The 21,286-nt window shown below is 31.4% G+C and overlaps 1 protein-coding gene across 1 annotated transcript; it reads left to right on the top strand.

The window, feature by feature from the left end:
• The first annotated feature begins 1,534 nt into the window (after positions 1-1,534).
• LOC116777556 (insulin-like growth factor-binding protein complex acid labile subunit) lies at positions 1,535-14,379 on the top strand. Its single transcript, XM_032671175.2, has 8 exons — positions 1,535-1,909; positions 11,149-11,317; positions 11,434-11,640; positions 11,727-11,915; positions 12,002-12,232; positions 12,323-12,544; positions 12,669-12,867; positions 13,152-14,379. Exons 1-8 carry the CDS (start codon positions 1,584-1,586, stop codon positions 13,580-13,582), a joined length of 1,974 nt encoding a protein of 657 aa, XP_032527066.1. The 5' UTR covers positions 1,535-1,583; the 3' UTR covers positions 13,583-14,379.
• Positions 14,380-21,286: the final 6,907 nt, after the last annotated feature.

Genomic DNA, 21,286 nt, shown 5'->3' with positions numbered 1-21,286 from the left:
GAATGGACGTCTCATAACATACATAGAAGACAATGATTTCCTCAGTGGCCGACACTAATGGTTTCGCCAAAATCGATCAACTGGGGAGCTTCTGGTACACGCCACACTTTAAGGGAGGAGAGCTCTAGAAAATAACGTTGAAGCTCTTGCATTTTCACTCGACATCTCGAAAGCTTTTGACAGGGTCTGGCATGATAGTCTTCTTGATAAGCTTTCCAATTATGCCATATTCCCTGGTCTAGTTATCTGGATTTCTGACTTTTCTGAGTGATCGTAAACTTCGAGTAGTTGTTAATGACAGCTCATCTGAGCCAATGGTGATCCACACTGGGGTGCCTCAGGGGTCTGTCCTTTCCGCAACTTCTTTTACCGGCTGTTTGGTTTCGCAGATGACAGCACAGTTGTGGAGCGGTATGAACCCAATCATACGGCCAGTCGGTATCAATTACAGTTAGAAAAAGAGGCAATGATAAAGCGTCTTAATTTCACACTTCAGCCAATCTCCGAATGGGACGATATCAATCTTGTGAATTTTCGTTACCAATCTTTCGTTATAGATCTTCCTCTAAACCGACGAAGCGACACGCACCCACCTTATTTATGCGCGCAACAAGGGACAATTTACTTCCGTCTGTTTTATCTTCATTAATAATTTGGGTGTGTTCAAAAAATGGGTGAATAGATCGATACTCTGATAGTGTGTTCACCACCTGCGACTTCATTTGCATCTTCCAATGGGTGAATGTCAGTCAAGCACTATCCAGTCGAAATAAAAAAAAAATACTTACAAGCAACTGAAAGCCAAAATATAATTGACCTTTTGTTTCACAGTTGATAAGTTATTGCTTGAATATTCGAAAAGGCGTTTATAAAGTAATATCTTTTGGATTTTAAATTTGGCAAATTTGAGTGCAAATTATGTTTAATTTGTACATCTATTTCAATTAATAGTTATCGCAATCTCCTCTTACATACAATTATAAAGAACCGTTTTATGAAAATAGTTATGACATTTGGACATTCTACTCATTTAGTTATACAAATTACATACTGGTCCTTTGTTATCGATTTACCTGGGAGGTGCAAGATATTATTTTAGCTAGTAATCGGAAGTGCTCTTTGGACCTTTCTTTTAAAGTCTCTATTATTCGCGACGCAAAAACTTCAGCGTCATGTTTATTTCCTCTTATAAAATTATTAAAAGGTTCTTTGATTCTTAGTTATAACGACAATTTAATAAAACATAATTTTCCATAAAAACATCGGTTTATTTAGATAAATCAAGGATTTAACTTGAATGTAGTTGCTAGCCGTATTAAACATTCTATTCTATGTTGTTAAGATTTAATAATTTTAGGTCATTTGTACATGACGGAATGTAATTTATTTGATTATACATACATATATTATAATACGTTAATAATGATATGATATGTTGATTTCTAAAGGTAAGGCATGCACAGATGATACAGGGTGCGTGGTTGAGGCGAGCGGTGGGCGCGGGTGCCTGTAAGTGTTAAAGCGGACAGCGCGCGCGCATCGGCAAACCGCAGTAGCGCGACTCGGCCCGAACGGCTCACACGATGTCCGCGCTCGTGATCGCCGCTGCCCTGCTTTGCGCGTTTGCCGGCCACCTTGGTGCCGGAGCTAGTCTTCACTGCGCTATGAGAAGAGAAATTTCACCATGTACATGCAGACGCGAGGATATTGGTACCGGTGCCATCCTTGTCATCTGTCAACGTATCAGCACCTATGAGGATATCGCGAAGGCCCTCACCAACAAGTTCAGTCCCGAGACCAAAATCGGTCTCGATATATCGAATTCGGAGCTACCCGATTTCGCTGACCACAGTTTTCGGGAGCTTGGACTCTCTATCACGAAGCTCAAACTCAACTTCGACAACTTAAGGCAAGTCGATTTTAAGTCTGCTACGATATCAAGCTAAAATTGACTATCGTATTGTGAAAGTTCTTTGTTGTGTAAAGAGGACAATAAAACGAGACGTGATATTATAAGATCAAAACAGTGCGTGAGTTGAAAAAGATACAACAGGTCTATGATAACAGCAACGACAACGATGCAGATCGGTTCGTTATCAAAGTGTGGGCGGTACCCTCTCGGGGATTCAAAACGATCCTATAAAAAAACAATACATTATTATAATTTCCCCATATACAGTTGAAACAATTTTGTAAAATATCCCTTCGGAATGGCTTTATTATTAAAACGATGTAGCTTATCAGCTTTAAAATGATTATTAATGTACAAGTAAACATAAGTATCAAAAGCGAACCAATCACAACAGGTCCAATGACATGACAGTCCGTATTTTTTGATGTTTTCTGTTTTTAAAGAAATACATTAAGAGGTCCTCGAGCTGTCGTTACAATCGTCGACAGCAATTGATTTTCCTAGGTATCGCTTGCCAGCAACGATAGTTTAAATTGCTCTTTAATTTAATCGATCCTAATTTCTGAGAAATAATGACTCACGGAAAATACTTATCTGTCCGACTCATTTCAGAGTTCATAAAAATATTATAAGCAAATTAAACAATTAACGGTAACTCGTGGTTATAAATTATCTATTTAAAATGGTATAAATTCCACTTGCGTATAGGGATCAGATCTAGGAGACGCAATGCGATAGTTCACCGGGTTATCTCAGGTCGCTTCTAAAGCAGTAAAATTGAATGATATCATATTGGTCGTGTATTCACTATATTTACTCAGTAATGGGTATACTAACAAATTACAGTGGTCCTTGTTTGTCGTTGTTATTTGACAAATGACTTAATCCTTTTAATCAAGAGTAAAATCTCTTTTTAAGTTATTTATATCTTATTATAAGTGTAAAGAACTTGAAGAAATTATATAATTGTAAGATAAAAAAATATATATAAGGTTTTGCACCAATATATTGAAATAAAATCTTAAAACTCTCAGTATGTATTTTTATGATGAAAAGATAAATTTTTAATTACATTAGATTTCCATTCTTTAGTTCTGAAAAGATGGATGCTTAAGTTGGCCATATAATAGGAACCCTTAGTAAAAGTGGTTGAAGTCAACTTAAAAACGATGGACGTTGAAAACATTCAAAGGAAGTCCGCTATGCACACTGGTCTATACATATATTAAAATAAAAAAAGTAATAAATTTTAAGCATTAACGCTTACTGACATAATTTCTACTTGACTTAAAATAAATACAAGGTAATGCGTTTTACGAACTAAATACGTTGCGGGTAATATTAATGTTTGCAGCTTTGAAAATGATTTTAATGTATCTTTAAGACACATTATATATAAATGTATATAAGTATGGTTATATAATAAGAAATATAAGTATGGTTCGGTGCCAGCTTGCATTTATTTACAATTAAACACCAGAAAGGTTCATTTTTACAGCGATATACATTTTGTTAAGCTTACAATACCGTAACACACGTGATAGGAACTTTGTTGGTCGTTCAATAGTTTTTAAATTTAATGTTATTGTATTTTGTATTAATTACTTGCGTTTACCTGTATTAAAACCTTATTTAAATTGTACGATAGCTATTGAAAGGGAATACTTAATTTTTTTGTTTTTCATTATTAAGAAACCAGTAAAATAAGATACGTCGAAATTAGTAGTATTAAAAGAGGTGTTTTAAATTTGTTTAGAATAGAAAGTTAAAAATATATAAATCTGCCTTATTATATATTATTTACATATTTTTTTACGATCACAAAGTATTTGACGTAAACTTCTGGATATGGGATTTCATAATTTTTCTTTTGAATTCCTTGTATCGAAATGCTTGTTCAACGTAATGTAGCACACTTATTTATATATTTATTTAAAATAGAATTTGTTATTATTGTTTGCAAGTATACCGTCTATGTACCTATTAGTATAAATAGCTTAGTGTTAGAGGTTATAAAATGTTATTATAAACAAGGTTTTATCATCTTATATTCATCTTCCTATTATTGTAGACTTTAGTAGTATAAATCCAAGCACATAATTAAAAAAAAAAAGGTTTTTGTTTAGACACAGATATTGCATTCAAACTCGGTCGTAGAGAATAATGTACAGGAACACAAGTAATTTACTTAAATTTACAAAAATTTACTAAATGAATGAATTTTCGCAACAGTTCTAAGAAATGAAACTTACATAAAAATTAAATTTACCTAAGTAGTAAGATTGGGATAATGTAATATAACCGGGTCGCAATGTATGTCTAGGAGATATACATAGTTGAGTTTATATTTATTAGTTTGGAATATTTAAATATATATATATATATATATATATATCAAGGTCTTATTTTCTACGGTAGGTTTTTCACGCGACCTTCGACGTGAAAGATGGAAGAAACGGAATCTCTACGGGCTAAGTACAATTAGGTTCTTTTAGATACATTATACTGTAATGGGTAAAAGAGAAACTTTACGTCGGATAAAATTAGCAAGTCTTATAGTCTTATTACGTACACTCAGTAAACTACACTTGTGTAGTATTTTTTGTGCTTTCTAACATGTTTAAATAAATATCCCTTTTTCATAAAATTTTCATCAGTATTTCACCTTTTCACAGTATCATGGACTTTAATATACTAGTCTTCCTAAAAAAAGGGTTGTATTATAAATAATATTCGAACTAGAAAAGTCTCAGATTAGTTCTACCAAACAAAAAAAATCTCTTTAATTTTATAAGTATTTATTGTTTTTTGTTTATTTTTGAATGTTTATCGAATTGGTACACAGTCATGTTATTTTCCCTGACATATATAGATAGTGGACAATTCATATAAATATACTTAGTGAGGAAGAAATTTGTACCTTACACTGATTCTATTTTTAATTTTATCGGATTATTTAAAAATGTAAATGGTTTTAAAGTAAAACGACACACGATAATATTTTATATCTCAAATTAATGACCCAATGAAAAGGTATAATGTTTAAATAAAGCAAAATTATTCATAAATACACATATAACATTACACAACGGGATCATAACAAAAAATTATAAAATATATATGCAAAAATATTTATTACATAATTAAACACATAATAGCAATTCTAAAGTTGGTCTCAAAACACAAAAGTTTACATTAGTTGTCGAGTGTGTGATACGTTAAAATAGGTCAAGAGTAAATCTATAATATAGTTCTCCCGGTGAATTCTATTTCAAATCAGTGTTTGTTAAACAAATATAGTGCATAATTATTGTTCAATTAATTCATTAGAGGGAATAATAGATGGCATCGCTATTTCATAGTGATTTCGATAAAATATTTGCTAAAAGCTTTGAATAGAGGAGAGATAGTTCGACCGCAATACTGTAACTGGAATACCTATATATACCTTTCAATAATTTTAAATCTCCAAATCGTCGTATACAAAAGAATTATAGATATACGTTTCAATTGATTTATTTTGATCATTCATTTACATTTGAATACGTTTTAAATCTTTCAAAAACAGTTGAAAAAAAATTGGGTTTGAATTTTATTCGTTATCACGTGTATTTAATGTAATAAAATTTGTCAGTATGCTCTTAAGTTGTTGATAAAAGTATAAATCATATAGCTATACCATATAATACAATCTACGATTACTATTATTCTAACACAAAACATTTCCATCGCTGTTGTTTTTTTTATATTGGTTGTCTCAGAATCACGCCGGTTGAAACGAGCCTAGCTCGTCATATAATTGGTCCCGTTTTGTAATTTAATTACCCTTTGGCCCAGCCAGAACGACAATTATGAATCGTTCGACCCGACCAATGCTACTTGCTCCATAATCTCTTTGTATTCAATTTTTAAAATTTAATTCTATAACCATAAAAAAAAAAACGGTATCCAAAATCTCAGATGCTAGTTAAATAAATATAACTACGTCACGAGACTAATAATAATATTATATTTACTAAATATTAAAGTCTATCTTGTGAAACAATACTCTTAAATGTATTGCAAAATTACAAACACGTCCTAATATTATTTGCGACATTTGTCCTGCAAGATCGTTATTTACTTTGAATTTTAAGAAAGTTGATAATGATGAATACTTACTAGTTACTAATACTTCAATCCAAGGGCAATTTATTGGCAAGACGTATCATGTTTATTGGGCTCTAAACGAAAATATAAAATAATTCATCATTTATTTTTGGATCCACTTAAGTAATACCTTCAGTACAAATTAACTCTACCAAAGTTTTATTCTAATATAATTATTATCTTAATAACTTATATTTAAATTAAATAAAGAAGAATATCTCTTTTATAAAGCGTTTAAAAGCAATTAGAAATAATTATAAGGATATTGTTACTTATGTTTCAATTCTGTGAATATAATATAAAATAATAACATAATTACTATTAAATACCTATGTATATACCAAACAGGTACTAGATGTAATTTTGATTTCGAGGTTATCCTCCTTTGTCGTATTATAGGTAATTTTTTTTAATGACAGCTTTCCTACTTTTGTTTTATTATGAAATGCCATCTTATGGATGAAAAATTAACTGGCTGGATTTAAAAAATTAGTCTTGACTTTAATATTTGTTTTTTATTAAACTTGGATTTTATTCACCCTATCAGCAATATACAAGGATGACAATCATATCGTTCGTTTCTCCTAAATTGTTAATTTTCCAGCAAATGATAACAAAAAGCTGATATACTTCTCAGAAAAAATATATTTTAGGTTTAAAAGAACATTTTGAAAATGTTATTTAACTATTTTGAAGAATGTAACAACACGTGAGTTTTACTGCAAATAAGGTTTCATTCGACGGTTAATTGAAACGTTGGCGTATCTGACGTAAGAAAAAAATATTATTTTTTAAAATGTTATGCTCATTGGGCTTAGAAATTCTTTGATTGTTGCTGCAACAATTTTTGTTGTGTAATGTTTTTGGTTTTAAAGTAACAAGGGTAAATTAATAATTTAAAAAAAAACTTGGATCAATGATGAAGTTTTTGGATTGACACTAAAACATATCGATGTCGATAAGACGTAATAATTTGCATCGTCGTATACCACTGTAACAGAAATTAAAGAAATGATACCCTCGTCCATACCAGCCTTCCCCTTTTACACCCGAAAAAACATGTAATATCACATAGAACAACTACAGATTGACTACAAGGAAGATTATTATTATTAAAAAACTAACTTGAGTACATCTCTATATAGCAGTCTCATTCCAATATTTTAAATCTGAAAGTGCTTAAATGCGCGTAAACTGATAATGCAGAAAAAAAAGGATATACAAATTTATCGAAAGACATTATATTAGAGATGACCTGAATTCATAAGGGCGGAGTACCCCAAAAAGCATAACATAGCATCTGTATACTATTGTACTTGTCGTTTTTACTAAGAAATCAAGGAAAGACATTTAGTATTGAAACAAGAAAGTAGTGTCTTAAGTTCCCTTGTTTTTTAACTTGATATGGCAACGTGTTACTTTCATTTGATTTCTAACTTAAAAAAAAAGGTCAAATGAAGAAATGAAGAGGAGGTTTTGGCCTTAGTTTTGGAAACCGGCTTTATATTTTTTTAAACGATGTAAAAGATTATAAACCAGATGCAAGATATATTAGGCGTAGACGTACAAATACAAATATATATATATATATATATATATATATATATTTATTTATATTTGTATTTGTCTCTATTATTCTATTTTTTTGTTAAAAAAAAAATCCAATTATTCCTCCTACTTTATATTCCAGATGTTTCAATCAGTACAATGATTTTGAAATAAAACAAAATAATATATATTTCATGATCTACAAAGTTCAGCACCATTTTTTTGGTATGATATTTGTATTTTTTAGAGGTATAATATAAAGTAAGAAATTGTATGTAATTTTAATGTATGTCAGCTTCGTATTTAAATAAAAATTAAAAAAGTTCAGATCACAAAGATTTCTATCTATCTATTTTTATTACTCGAACGCTTTTGTTTAAATTTAAAATGACAGCTTAGGAGTAATATAAGGTCAAGGCTGAGATATTTAAACATAGAATAAAGATAAGTTTATTTTAAATACATTCACAGCGAAATAAATGTGCCAGAACTTAATAAAAAAAACAAAAACAGCTATTGGATGCAAGCTAAAAATCTGCTAAAAAAATACAAAATTTAATATACCATTACTATAAATATAAATATAAATATGTATTAACAGTTATTACTTCAAATTTATTAAATCTTGGATGGCTAATCGTTCAATCGCTTCATTATTTACATGGAAATATCTTATCGCCATCCTTGTAACACTTATCATTGAGGAATTCCGTTCCATTTCAGCAAAATCATACTCTGAAGGCATATCCGAATGCAAATATTTGGCCAGTATGAGGAAACAGCCTTAACATAGATTCAGGTATTCCCCATATTCCTTTTGTAAACCATGGATTTTGCTGATATAAGAGCGACATCCAAGCTCTGAAACGATTTTTTAAAATATTAGGTCATCAATAATTCGAAAATAATTCCATATATCTACGGTTGTGGAATATGTGTCCGTGATTTATTACATATAATTTAAGATTGAGGTAGGTATAAAAAAAATTCCTGTTATCTCAAATGAGATAAAGTGTTATAGTGAGCATTATAGAAGCTCAGTGTAAAAACATCATTTCCGCGAATTTTTGTACTTACAAACATAATGTTAGTTACGAACCATGCGACCGTTTGGCGCCGCCCCTTTAACTGATAACCCCCGGCTCGTTGACCTCTCATTTGTGTTTACTGACTTATACACTCTAAATTCTTAAATACTGCCTGCACCTGGATCTCTGACTAACACTCGTCAGATTGATATGACAGTGTGAAATAGTCAAATTACTTTAAAGAATTTTTCGTTACTAACTGGTCGCATTTTATTTAATTTTATCGTTATTTTATATATTTATCGTTGAAGATAAATAGAAATTGAATAAAGAATGAATTTAGTTTAGTAGTGGACGGCAATGTTCGAGATCATCTATTTACTATATTAGACAAAACAACATTTTGTTTGTAATTCTGATATACTGTAAATATTTGTACGTACCTATTATAGTCATGATTCATTTCTTTTGAAATCGGTAGAGAATGTGCTAAATAATGTATTATTAGATTTTGTATAACGTTTTTTTGCGAAATATAGTAATTTTGTAAACAATATACACAGAAAGTTTGTTTCTATTGTTTTCTTCACTTTTTCTTTTATATGTTTATAAATAAAATGAAATGAGAATGATTTTCCATATTATTTCGTATTTTTTAAATAACAATATATTTTATGTGCTGAATAAAACTCATTGTAAAGTAAATTTCACCGTATAACAACAGTTCGAACACGTTATTGCGCTTTCATAACCAATCACATGAAGCATCACAAAATTTTGACAACTTTTTCGTACCCAATCTATGCAAAATTTAAATCAGAAAATGATAAGGTTGTATAAATATATCATTTAAAAATAGTTTTCAATTTTGACGGAGTCGATGTTTCATATACAAAATCGTCTGTCCTTCAACCCGCCTTATCTCATTGTTATGTCAATATACGACGCTTTCCCAGCTTATTTAGTTTAACGATGTTAATTACGTCTGTGAAAGACGTACATTTGCTTCGCAGCTTAACATAAACTTAGAATATACAAGAGTATTTGTTGTAACTATTCAACATTTATCGCTTGTGTCATTTAATTAATTTAATCTCTTTGGAATTACAGTGTGTTTAAAAACATAGTCTGATTAGGAAAAGAGTTCTTAGTTCGAAAGGCCACCTCTTTGGACTATCTTCCTTATGTTATAAATAAATGAATCTAAGACGTATGCACATCGAACAGTGTCATTGGTTGAAAACCAGACCAGTGTTGTTACTTTACATGAAATAGACAAAAACTATGTTTTTAATACAATTGCTTCCCATATCAGGGCCACTATGATATGGTGTCATTTTCAGGAAACATTTTGTTAGCTTCACAATTTCACCTCTTTGATCCACCTCTTATGCTCTACTTCTCCGGTATCCCCCCTCTACTTCTTGGATCACAATCCACATATAAGAACAGATTATGAATAGTATTAGTTATTATTAAGATAGACTAACTTAACTTTAATATAATATAAAACTTTAAAACGAGACATATAAAGACGGAAGTTAACTTATAGAGAAGCTCAAAGAATAGAAAATAAGGGAGTATTTTATAAGTCTAATTTAATTTAGGAGTTTTTACGTATTTGGGAAGAATGTGAATTTGTGCTTGATGATTATAACTTATTGAGAGGAGCTTTCACGCTAAGTTCGGGTTCACATGTTCGACAGATCAGATAGTTTGGATATTTTTTAAGAAGATATAAATGTAATTTATGAGGTGATTTTGACCTGGTGTAGCTATTTGCCATATCCAGTCTGGATTCTGGCCCCGAGCTGCTGTACAAGTAAAGTTGTGTCGTTTATTAAAGTAATATAATTAGTTGAGATTTAAAAAATGTTAAATCTAAAGTGGTTAAAAAAATTAAATCTGTCCTTTTTAAAGCTCTTCTCATAAACACAATATATATAAAAGTCATATAATAGTATTGTACCTGAAAAAAAGTTCCTATCAATACTTCTGTATACGTACTTGTATTTAATCGTATCTTTTATATAAATTCAATTGTATACAATAACTCAGTATGTCCACAATTTTTTTTTCGCTTTATAGTGTAACAATGGATTCGTTGAGGAAAACATTAATTACGAGATATATTTTAGTAAAATTATTATAAAAATAATTATTGTTGAGATAACATGGACTGGTAAAAATAACAAAAGATTACATTTATTGTTTTACTGTGAAAGCCCTGTAGCATCTAAAACGATAATTCGATATTTTATTTTTTTGTAACACATTTCATGATAATTTTTTTTATATGAACGAGATTTATTTTTACCCTTCGTTTGCCTGATAACTGCGATTGTCAATGACTTACTATAGTGTTTGTGATTATTTTCAATAATACCTTTATCTTTTTACTACGATCGCCTCAAATATAAAAATACATTAACGCTTTATATACTCCACACATGAAAGGAAAACAAATGTTAACATATAATGCAATAATATATTTTTTCTACTTTGTTTCAGTGAATTAAAAGAAAGTGCATTTACTAAGTTGGATCTAGTTGACTACTTCAGCTTGGCCGATAATTCGTTGTCTGAGATGCCGCGACATGTTCTCAGACATCTTCCTCATGTCAAGACAGTCGACTTATGCAGGAACAAGATAACTAAGTTGACGGAAGAAGATTTTAAAGTGAGATTATAATATACTATAGTTATTAATCTAGTATATGTCTATATATTAACAAATTACACAATGTTGATTGATTGTATGTAATCCAAGTTTTGATTATGTTTTGTTATTTAAAGGACATTCAAGAAGTGGAACACTTGCTTGTTGCTGATAATCAGATATCAAAGATTGAAAGACATGCAATACCTAAACGGTTAAAGCACGCTCATCTTGGTGTCAACAAACTAAACTCTTTAAACGGAGCTCTGCGTGATTTAGATAGTTTGGATTGGATATTTATAAACGCTAATCATTTAAAGTCCATTGATAACGAACTTCCTGTGGTAAGTGAAAATAAATAAGTTTTATATTTGTTCTTGAACAGAAACATGTTTTTTATTTTCTATAATTTTCTTATAATGTCATACAGAAGGCTAAAAAGATTGTTCTCATACACGCTGCACACAACGAGCTTACGAACTTACCAAAAGATCTTCGACAAATGCCGTCCCTGGAGTCTTTGTACTTTTACGATAACAATATAAAGTCACTTGATGGTGCTTTACAAAAATCGAGAAGATTAAAGACAATAAGTTTATCTTTCAATAAGATTGAATCAGTAAGTAATTGAATATGTTATCAGGTCGTATTCTTATAAAATAATTTATGGATTTCCTCAGACCAATCTGAAATTGTTTTTTATAGCTAGCTGAAGATGAGTTTTCTGAAGCAGAAATGTTAGCAGATTTAGATATCGGCTATAATCAGTTAAGATCTTTAAATGGCTCCTTAAGAGCCTTAAGATCACTTCGATATCTGAACTTGACTCACAATTTTCTTACTGAATTTTCTTTACAAGAAATCAAAGGCTTAAGGGGATTAGCCGTTATTGACCTTTCTCATAATAAAATAACAAAAATTTCCGGCAGTATAGAGGTACCTAACTATATATATTGTTTAATTTTGTATTTCATATAATTATATTTATAAATTGTTGTGCAATCCTTGTAATGCGTGACTTTTCAGAATTTGGTGGACGTTGAAACACGCGTAATGGAATTGCGGTTGAATCATAATCACATACTTAATTTAGGCGGTGCTTTAATGGGCTTACGAGGGCTCTTGAGACTTAATTTAAGTCATAACCAATTACAAAAAATATCGTCTGATGATCTCATTGGTTTAGAAGACCTTAGATTACTTGATGTGTCTTACAATCATATAACGACAATGGCGGATACCTCAAAGGTTTGTTTACTATACCGGTGACTGTTAATTTTCATTGTTATGCTTGCGCGCTTTGCGATTTTCATTCTATGCTCAAGCCCTACTTCTTTTTTAAAAATACTAAGAGACTATATACACTTTTCAGGCATTTTTACCGTCACTTGAAGAACTCATTGCTCATCACAATAATGTAACAACTTTGGATAAGGATTTCCACGGCTTTCCATCGCTCTGTATCGCAGATCTTTCTTATAATGAAATTCAGTCTGTTAACTATGAAGTTGTGTCGAAATCGAGATGTACAATTAATGGAGTTCCCAGTATTTTGAAAATTTATCTTCAAGGTTAGTTCACGCAGTGCTTTGGTTTTACAGATATATTTAATACGTAAGCAAAATTGTTTTATGTTGTTATGAAATATTATAAATATTGTTCCGCCATAGCGATTTTGTAAAATGAAATTTATATATTGTGCTTATGCGAATTTAAAAATAAAATTAATATGTGCTTGTGTGAACTTTTAATAATAGCGATTTGAAATTATGTATTTCAGTATATTTTTACTTTCAATTGTGTTTTTTTTTACACGTATATACGAACAATTATCAGTTTCAGTTTTACCTTTCAGGGAACCCTGTTCTCTGCGATGAGCGCCTGTACGAGTTAGTAGCTTTATTGGAGAATCTAAATGCACGTGTCAGCGGCGTTTCAACCTGCGTGGCAGCTCAGACTTCAGCCCCAGTTTTAATGCGTGCCCTTAATGATATAGTACCAGATGCGCCAGTAATCGTTGTCACACACATGGGGACCGGGCTTCGAGTTTTGCAAAGAGAAATGCAACAGTCACAGCTTCCGTCAGCTTATCGCCGCGTGGGGGCGCTCATTGGACACGTTTTACCGGAGAGAGAAGGTGGATTGCCTGTCCTGGTTGAGCCACCAGTCACGCTCCCACCGTCTAACACCAATGTGGTAGTTAAATGGCCGGATGTCAAGCGGGAACAGCCACACCCTCTTGCCGATCACCTTCGCCTTCGTGACCTAAACTCTTCACCGCAGTGAACTCGGCTAGGCCCGGAGCCGCGCACTGACGGCAAAGAACTGAGTGCTTGGCCTTAGAAAATATAGTGCCTTTGTTCTACCGGGTAAAAGGCCTTGTATTAGTCGGGTGCACAGTTTAATTTTTTGTAAGCTCTCATGGTGTATATATACAGTCATAATAATAGAATCATAGTTCATTTTTTGTTCATACGAATGAGAAGCGGCCTCTGGCAATATGCACTTTAACAAGTGTAGATGTCTTGATGTGTAGATAACTAAATCTCATCGATAGCGGATGAGTGTGTATCCGACCTTACAGTTTGTTATGCATTCGAACAGTCTTATATTAGAACAATTAATACCAAAAATTATTGTTGTATTTTTTAAAGTATAAAAATATCGCACTCCGAGCAACAACCCATGTGTGTAAACATTGAAGTAGTACCTAAAATAATTTATGTAACGTAATATTATTAATTTTAGAGAAATAGGTGTTAATTTATATTTGTGATTAACTATATTTAGAGGCAACACAATATTTATAAAGCGTTCGTACAATATGTCTCGTCTGTTCCCTTCCTTCTAGAACTGTTACAGAATCTCTTGCTGTTTAACTCTTCTATTTGAACTTTGTTTGCTTTAATGTTATAGCTTAGAATCCTTCCCATTTTAATTTCATATACCTACTTATAACGTAGTAATTTTCACATTTAATCGATCTTCCGGTGGGACGTTCGATGTTTCTAGCTGTAATTGCCACTATATGGTGATAAAATAACGAATGTAGTTGTTGTTTGAAATAAATAATACATAATAAACATGTCGTTATTTAACCTTTGAACCTTTATCTTTAAAATGACAGACAACATGCAGTCGAACGTATTGTGCAACAGAACGGGTACGAGGCTGATATAAATCTTTTTTAATCATTTTTATTTTAATTAAAATCCATACGTTCTATTATTTTATTTCATAAATATGATATGTCAACACTTACTTATCATAAAAACCATTGGAATACTCTTTTAAATAAAAATTATAAATAAATTAAAAATAATAAAATCCATGATAGGAACATATGATAATAAATTAATTAATTACCTAATTGGGTTACTCAGATAACACGAAATTCTTTCGAGTTGCTTGTAGATATATTTCAGTAATATTTATAGCCGACATTATTGTGTTTGTATTCTGTTGCTAATATACTCTTATTCAGTAATTGTAATACGATCGATTATTTATTTTACTTTAATATTATATTATTGTTTATCCTAACATTTTTATAGTTCGTTTCGTCTATATCTTAAGAATATAAATTACTTTTTTTAAATTAATTACGTGGATTTTCATTGTTTTTATTTTTTGCATCTATTTAAATTTTTATCTTAATTTCTCAGATTATGTTAACATTTTACAATTCTCGAATTCCACACATTTGAACTGTTGAAAATGTAAAACAAGATGTATTCTCCATCATCCTATTATTAAAATAACTTCGGAATACGTGAAGGAATTTGAATTTGAGTTGAACTGGCCAGAGATTCCAATATGGTAAATTGAAATTGTGAAGACCTGTGGCTGAGACGGTAAGGTATTTCGTTACATTGTATATCTCTACTTCGAATTTTCATTATGAAATTGTATGAGCTTCTCCTTAATAAAATACATTATACAATCGCATCATCAAACAATACTAAATGAAATAGATTTTATTAAATAGTATTATGTTTCTGCGAACAATTATGGTTGAGCTCAAGCAGGGTCCTTACATTGTTTTATAAAGCATCGCAAAGGTTTTTTGAAAGATTTATTGTAAATATTTTTACAAAAAAAATAATCTTAAATTGGAATAAGCAATAGACAGTTCTAAATGGGAATAATGTTTTCATTTTATCTCTTCAAACAGACTAACAATAGTCACGTAGCCTGAACATTTTGGTCCAAAAAACCTTGACAATTGTGTTTAAATGATTTTAAATCTTGCTGATCACCCACTCTACTAATTTTCGATGAATTCATATTTTAAATAAAGAGGGGAAAAAAATACGAAATTATCGTTAATAATTTTTTTTATTTTTGAAACAATTTCATCCTCATTTTTTTAAAATAGTTTAAGTTATATTTTTTATAGTTACTAGTTCAGTTGTCAAGTTGTCAAAGACGTAGCAAGACGTAAACGTAACTCTCTTACTTTTTAATTGTGTTAAGTTCCTTCATTCGTACCACTCTTAAACTCAAATTATATAATACATCGTCATTAATATAACGACCTTGTTTGACAATACTAGTGTTTAAAATGCAGTACTATACAAAATTAAAAGTGATTTGACTCAAAGAGGTGAGTGGTAAATGACTCGGAACGGTAATGTGATTACCCCATTTATACAAAAACAGACGACGAACGTTGCTAGCTGAAGCCAGAGGTTTAATACAACCAGTGGCTCATTGGCGTAGTGCATTGGATAAGCTGATAAGTTAATTCCTCAGTTCCGGAGTTCTAATCTCATCAATGTTTATAAAAAATTCTTTTAGTTTTAATGATTGTTTTTATTTTTCTTTATTATTATTATTATTATCATTATTATTTAAAAACACAATTTTCTGGAAATATTAAAAAAATGTGTTACACATGTAAAGTATGCTTAGCAAACATTGCCGTTTCCCAAAAACGTATTAAATGCATAGTTTGGGGGTATTATTACCACATTGAATGCGTTAATATTGATAAGGGATTAAAAACCTCCGCTCTCAATGAAAATGCATATCATGTGATGATGTCCAACAGAAATATAATCATGCCAAACCCAATAAAAATGTAAAGCTCCATTCACATAAATCCCAAGCTTCCGCTAGCGATGAACATTCCCTGGTAACTGATCCCAGGGAGAGACGGAAACTATGACAAGGCATCTGAATTATTACATAATTTCGAATCTTTTATTTATAGTAAATTAAAACCTATAGTAGGGAAAGTTTTCAATGACCTAAAATTTTCCTTGTTAGCTCAAATACGAAAGACGATAGCATCTGACTTAAAATCTCTGGAGGACACTCAAACCAACTTTTGACGGAATATACTGAAGAGAACCAAAGAGCTGGCTTTAGCAAAGGGTTATAAATTTGTATGGGTAAGAAATTGTAATATTATTTTTTAAAGAGACGAAGAATCCCTAACTTTGTCTATAGCTTCCGAAAAAAGTCTTTTAAAAATACAAAGTTTGTTTCTTTTTATCAAATACCCTGGTGGTTAATTGTTTTTTATTTATGTTTGGAAAAATTTATTTTGTAAAGAACGTTCATCATTTCACCCATTACATTTATTATTCATTACACATTACACACTCACATCCAAATATTTACAATTCGTAATCACCTATAATTTTTCCACATTTTCAATCGTTTGTTAACTAAACGTACTTTTTAAATACAATATATACTTTTTATATTTTTAACGTAATTAATAATGACTAATTCACTTTTATTATTTTACCAAAATGTACGTCATCTTCGCACTAAGACAGAAGAATTACATCGAAATATTTTGGCTAATGAATATGATATAATATTAGTGACAGAAAGTAGGCTAAATTAAAGTTTTTAAAAGCGCAAGAAAGGACCGACTGGACTTGTGTAGGGGTTGAAGTTATTTGGGTTACAATACTGTCTCGAGTATTCCATGGCTATGGTGATCTTCATATTGAAGTTTTTACATTCCTCCTGACGCTCTACACGAAAAACGTATTGAAGCAGCAGAAAGGTCCCGTAATAATTTTCTTAAATTAAAACCTTTTGACAACTTTATTATATCAGGCGATTTCAGCCTATCCAACTTTCAATGGAATGATTCGACTCCTGTACAAAATAGCCAGAGAATTGTTCTTCTGCAAAAGACTACATCAAAATTCCTCAGCTTTTGCAGTCTGAACAATTTAATACAATATAATGGAGTAAGAAATGACACTGGGAAAACATTAGATTTAATGTTTAGTACCATACCTATTCTTGTTAAGCGTTCTCACGATGACCACGATAACCACATTGTGGTTAATGAAGCATTGGCACATATACAGTAGCTTACTATTTGAAACAGAGATTCGATAGACAATGTTGTTTATAATTTTTATAAAAAAATAAATACCCTAATAAAAACTTGTATATCACAGATTAAAGTTCCTAATACACTACGATATCATATATGGTACAGTAGACCTTTTTAATTAATATAATTAAAAACAAAATCCAGCTCATAAAAATTGGAAAAAGAGACTATGATGAGTTTTATCATTTACGTCACCGACAGAAAATCTTACAATCTCAATGCTTAATTTCGTATAAGGAAAAAATTCAAGACTCAATCAAGAAAAACTCAAATATTTTTGGTGGTACCACAGGTATTTTAGGTGGTCTACGCGATAAAAGAGGAGAATATCTTAATACTATGATCCTATCAGGGACATAGTTTAGCAATATTCACGACATTTGTTTTGGATTTAGTAAATTTTTCAAACGCACCTTTTCTAAGCCTGCAGCAAAATACGATAGTGTCAACTCATCCGCGTCTGAATCTGAACGAATGAAATAAAAGAATTAAGGTGGTTCAGAAAAGCAGATGTTTTATTTTAATTTATTATTGTGAAGGTGTCATCTACATAAAGTTTATGTACAAAAGGTTTTATTGGAGGGGAGCAAGGAGGAGCCTATCCAGTTAACTACCGTTGGCAAATCTTTGTTATAGAGAGCCCAACTCCTTTGTGACGCTGACCATCTAGAGGCCGAGAAGCAGCATGTAAAACATACTCTCACAACCTTCCCGTGCCTCGCCAGCATCGCAAGAACCACTTGAACGACACCCCAGTTGAACGACAACCTACGATATTACCATATGTGACGGGAGTAACTGACAGAATACGCAAAATCTTGAAGAAGGTTTCGATCAAAACTATATACAAACCACACAAGAAAGTGTGCTAATTGTTGAGACCTACCAAGAGTACCAATCCTTTACAACAAGCAGGCGTATGCAAACTCGATGGTGGCTTGTCATACATTGGACAGATAAAGAGGAGCATCGATATAAGGATGAAGGATCTCAGACATCAAAAATATCAGACAAGCCAGGCCATTACATTCGGTTTGATAAACCACTAATCCTCGCTCATGAAGACAGGTATATACCGAGGTTAATCCGAGAGGCTATTGAAATTAAAGAACATCCCAAATTCAATAGAGAAGAGGGCTGGAATCTATCCAACTCCTAGAGGCAGGCATTTAAAATATGCAGAAGAACAGCTTTAAGGCCTCCCTTCGACGATCCTCCAAAAAAAGGAGACTCTTTTGATTTCTATACTTGTTACATGTAAGAATGGGGACAACCTTATGTTAGAGTGAAGACGACCTTATTAATTAAAAAAGTTATCTAAACTTTATTGTTCACTGTCACCATGCTCGTATATTGTTATACTTCCTGTTATGTCTGTGTGAATATGATCATTTTTGCCAGATTCTGTTTTAAATTCTGTTTTAGCTAATCTTCTGAGTGATGGACTGGCGCAATCAGCATAGAACGTCTGCATGTCTTATACTACCTTTATTTTATGAGTTAACATCAAAATTTTTGTAAATAAAAATAACTAAAAGTTACATGGTTAGATGGCTCACTGCACCTCCCCTTTCTACCAAATTGCATTGTCCTTTTTTACCTGAATACGAGGAGCTGGGTGCCATTCTGTAAATAGTGCTTCAAGAAGAAGACACTTAATCTGAACAAATCCAATCAAATATAAATCCAATATAATTTAAATAAGCAATGAAGTATGGTATTAGAGGTAAACTACTATTTAACAAAAAAAAAACAAACAAAAACAAAACCAACAAACAAACAAAATCTACTTGCATTTAGCTTACATACTCTCTATAGTATTTTTCAAATAAAATATTACTTTTGAATCACATAGTTGTTTACCAATATTTATTTTTCATACATTTCTTAAAAAGTTCTACGTGTTAATAGTTATTAAACGATTGTACGGACAGAAGTGTTGCACTTTATCGAGTTATCATAAGCCAAAAACGTCTTTCAACTTATTAGAATAGAGCTGATACTTTCTACTGCTTGACCGATACTAACCAAACATATCTAAGTACTACTACAAAAAAAAGCTAAAAAGAAGCTTTCAATTTGAAAAAGCGGTATTGGTTACTGTGTGACGATTGATTCGTTTTACGTCAGGGGTTGAATAAAGGACGGACGTATTTATATAATGTGTTTAGTGGTTGTATTTATATAATGCGTAGTTCAAAATAAACACCTCTATAATTTCCAAAGTGTGACGTGCTACAATAAATATACTTATATATATTTTTAAAGTACCAAATCCGGTTTTATAACATAAGTTTCAATGCTCGACCAAATAAAATAATTTCTAAACTAGCTATAAAAATTATTGCTCGTTGATGGCTTTATGCACGTAAAGGAATTATAGATTTTTTAAAATCTGGATACAATTAATCGAGTGCTTAATTATTATTTTACGTTTCAAGTAAATCACAGGCAGCAATTAAACTAACTCGATAGACATGAACAAATAAAACGTATTTTGGAAGAATAATGTTAATACATAAAAAACTAACATAAAACGGCTTGCTTTTATTAATCTAGCCGTTTAGATAAAAAAAAAGGAATCAAAGTATGCATTTTTTTTACATATTGAGCACTAAATCACTAATGATAACACCTCATTCCTCTTAGCACTATAAATGAACACACTGCTATCTTAATATAAGCTAGAAGTTTTATAATTTTTGATCAATTTATCGAAGCGTAAATTTAAATCTAATCAGTTCTTAAAAGCACAATTTTTTATAATTCAATTTACGTTAATGATCTTTTTAAATTGTTTACAACCTACTCAAATTTTATGCACGGCGAAGGGTTTAAAAATAGATTTTACTGAAATATAATGGTTTATTATTAGAGAACCAATTCCTTAGACTGCCTCTTACATAATGACTTAATATTGATACAATATTATAATGTTACCACTAATCCTACCCGAGAGGGTCTTCTTATTACAACAATGCTTGCTTATTTTAATTATTAGAAAGACGGCCACCGACAAGGGTGTCGTGTACAATTTTTTAGAATGGAATATGGACCTGAGAACAAGTCTAGGTGCCGAGTCAGCGGTGTCCAATAATGACTCCCTCATTTGGCCCGATATAACTACTTTCTACTTCCTCAGTCGAAACATCCTTATTCAAAATTATTATTTTAAACCTTTTAAAATTTATACATTTTTAAAGAAATAATATTACAAAACGATTTTCTCGACAATTGGATCTCTAAGAAGAAATGAGTAAGTGATTCTATGAGACGAAACCTCTTAGCATTCAATGGATTCGCCGTACAGGTTCCGGGTCCATCGGGTTGCAGGAGGAGGAGTTTCAACAGTGCCTGGGACTTGCGACCCAGGTGAAGGTTTAAGGGGCCCCTATCTAACGCGCGTTAAACACTCACGTCCACAGTCAAAGCTCCTCTCTCTACCTAACTAAATTTGAAAAGAACCTACTGGGGCTGCCTTCGAAGTACGTTCCAACAATGAATTTATATTAAATCTGGACATGCCCAAGACTTTTAATAGCTTGTAGAGAGATTTTGCCCTTACAATTCTCATTCCCACTTCTACCGCGTGCAAATCAACGACGAACCTATTTCGAGTGAGT

This window comes from Danaus plexippus, chromosome Z, assembly GCF_018135715.1.
Source record: "Danaus plexippus chromosome Z, MEX_DaPlex, whole genome shotgun sequence".
In the NCBI taxonomy this organism is placed as follows: domain Eukaryota; kingdom Metazoa; phylum Arthropoda; class Insecta; order Lepidoptera; family Nymphalidae; genus Danaus; species Danaus plexippus.
This window is presented reverse-complemented; position numbering and strand designations above follow the sequence as displayed.

Bases quoted from the DNA above. Each gene is read 5' to 3' on its own strand.
- LOC116777556 (XM_032671175.2), top strand. From the start codon at position 1,584: ATGTCCGCGCTCGTGATCGCCGCTGCCCTGCTTTGCGCGTTTGCCGGC. The intron at 12,545-12,668 runs GTTTGTTTACTA...TACACTTTTCAG, and splicing joins CAATGGCGGATACCTCAAAG to GCATTTTTACCGTCACTTGA. The intron at 12,868-13,151 runs GTTAGTTCACGC...TTTACCTTTCAG, and splicing joins TTTGAAAATTTATCTTCAAG to GGAACCCTGTTCTCTGCGAT.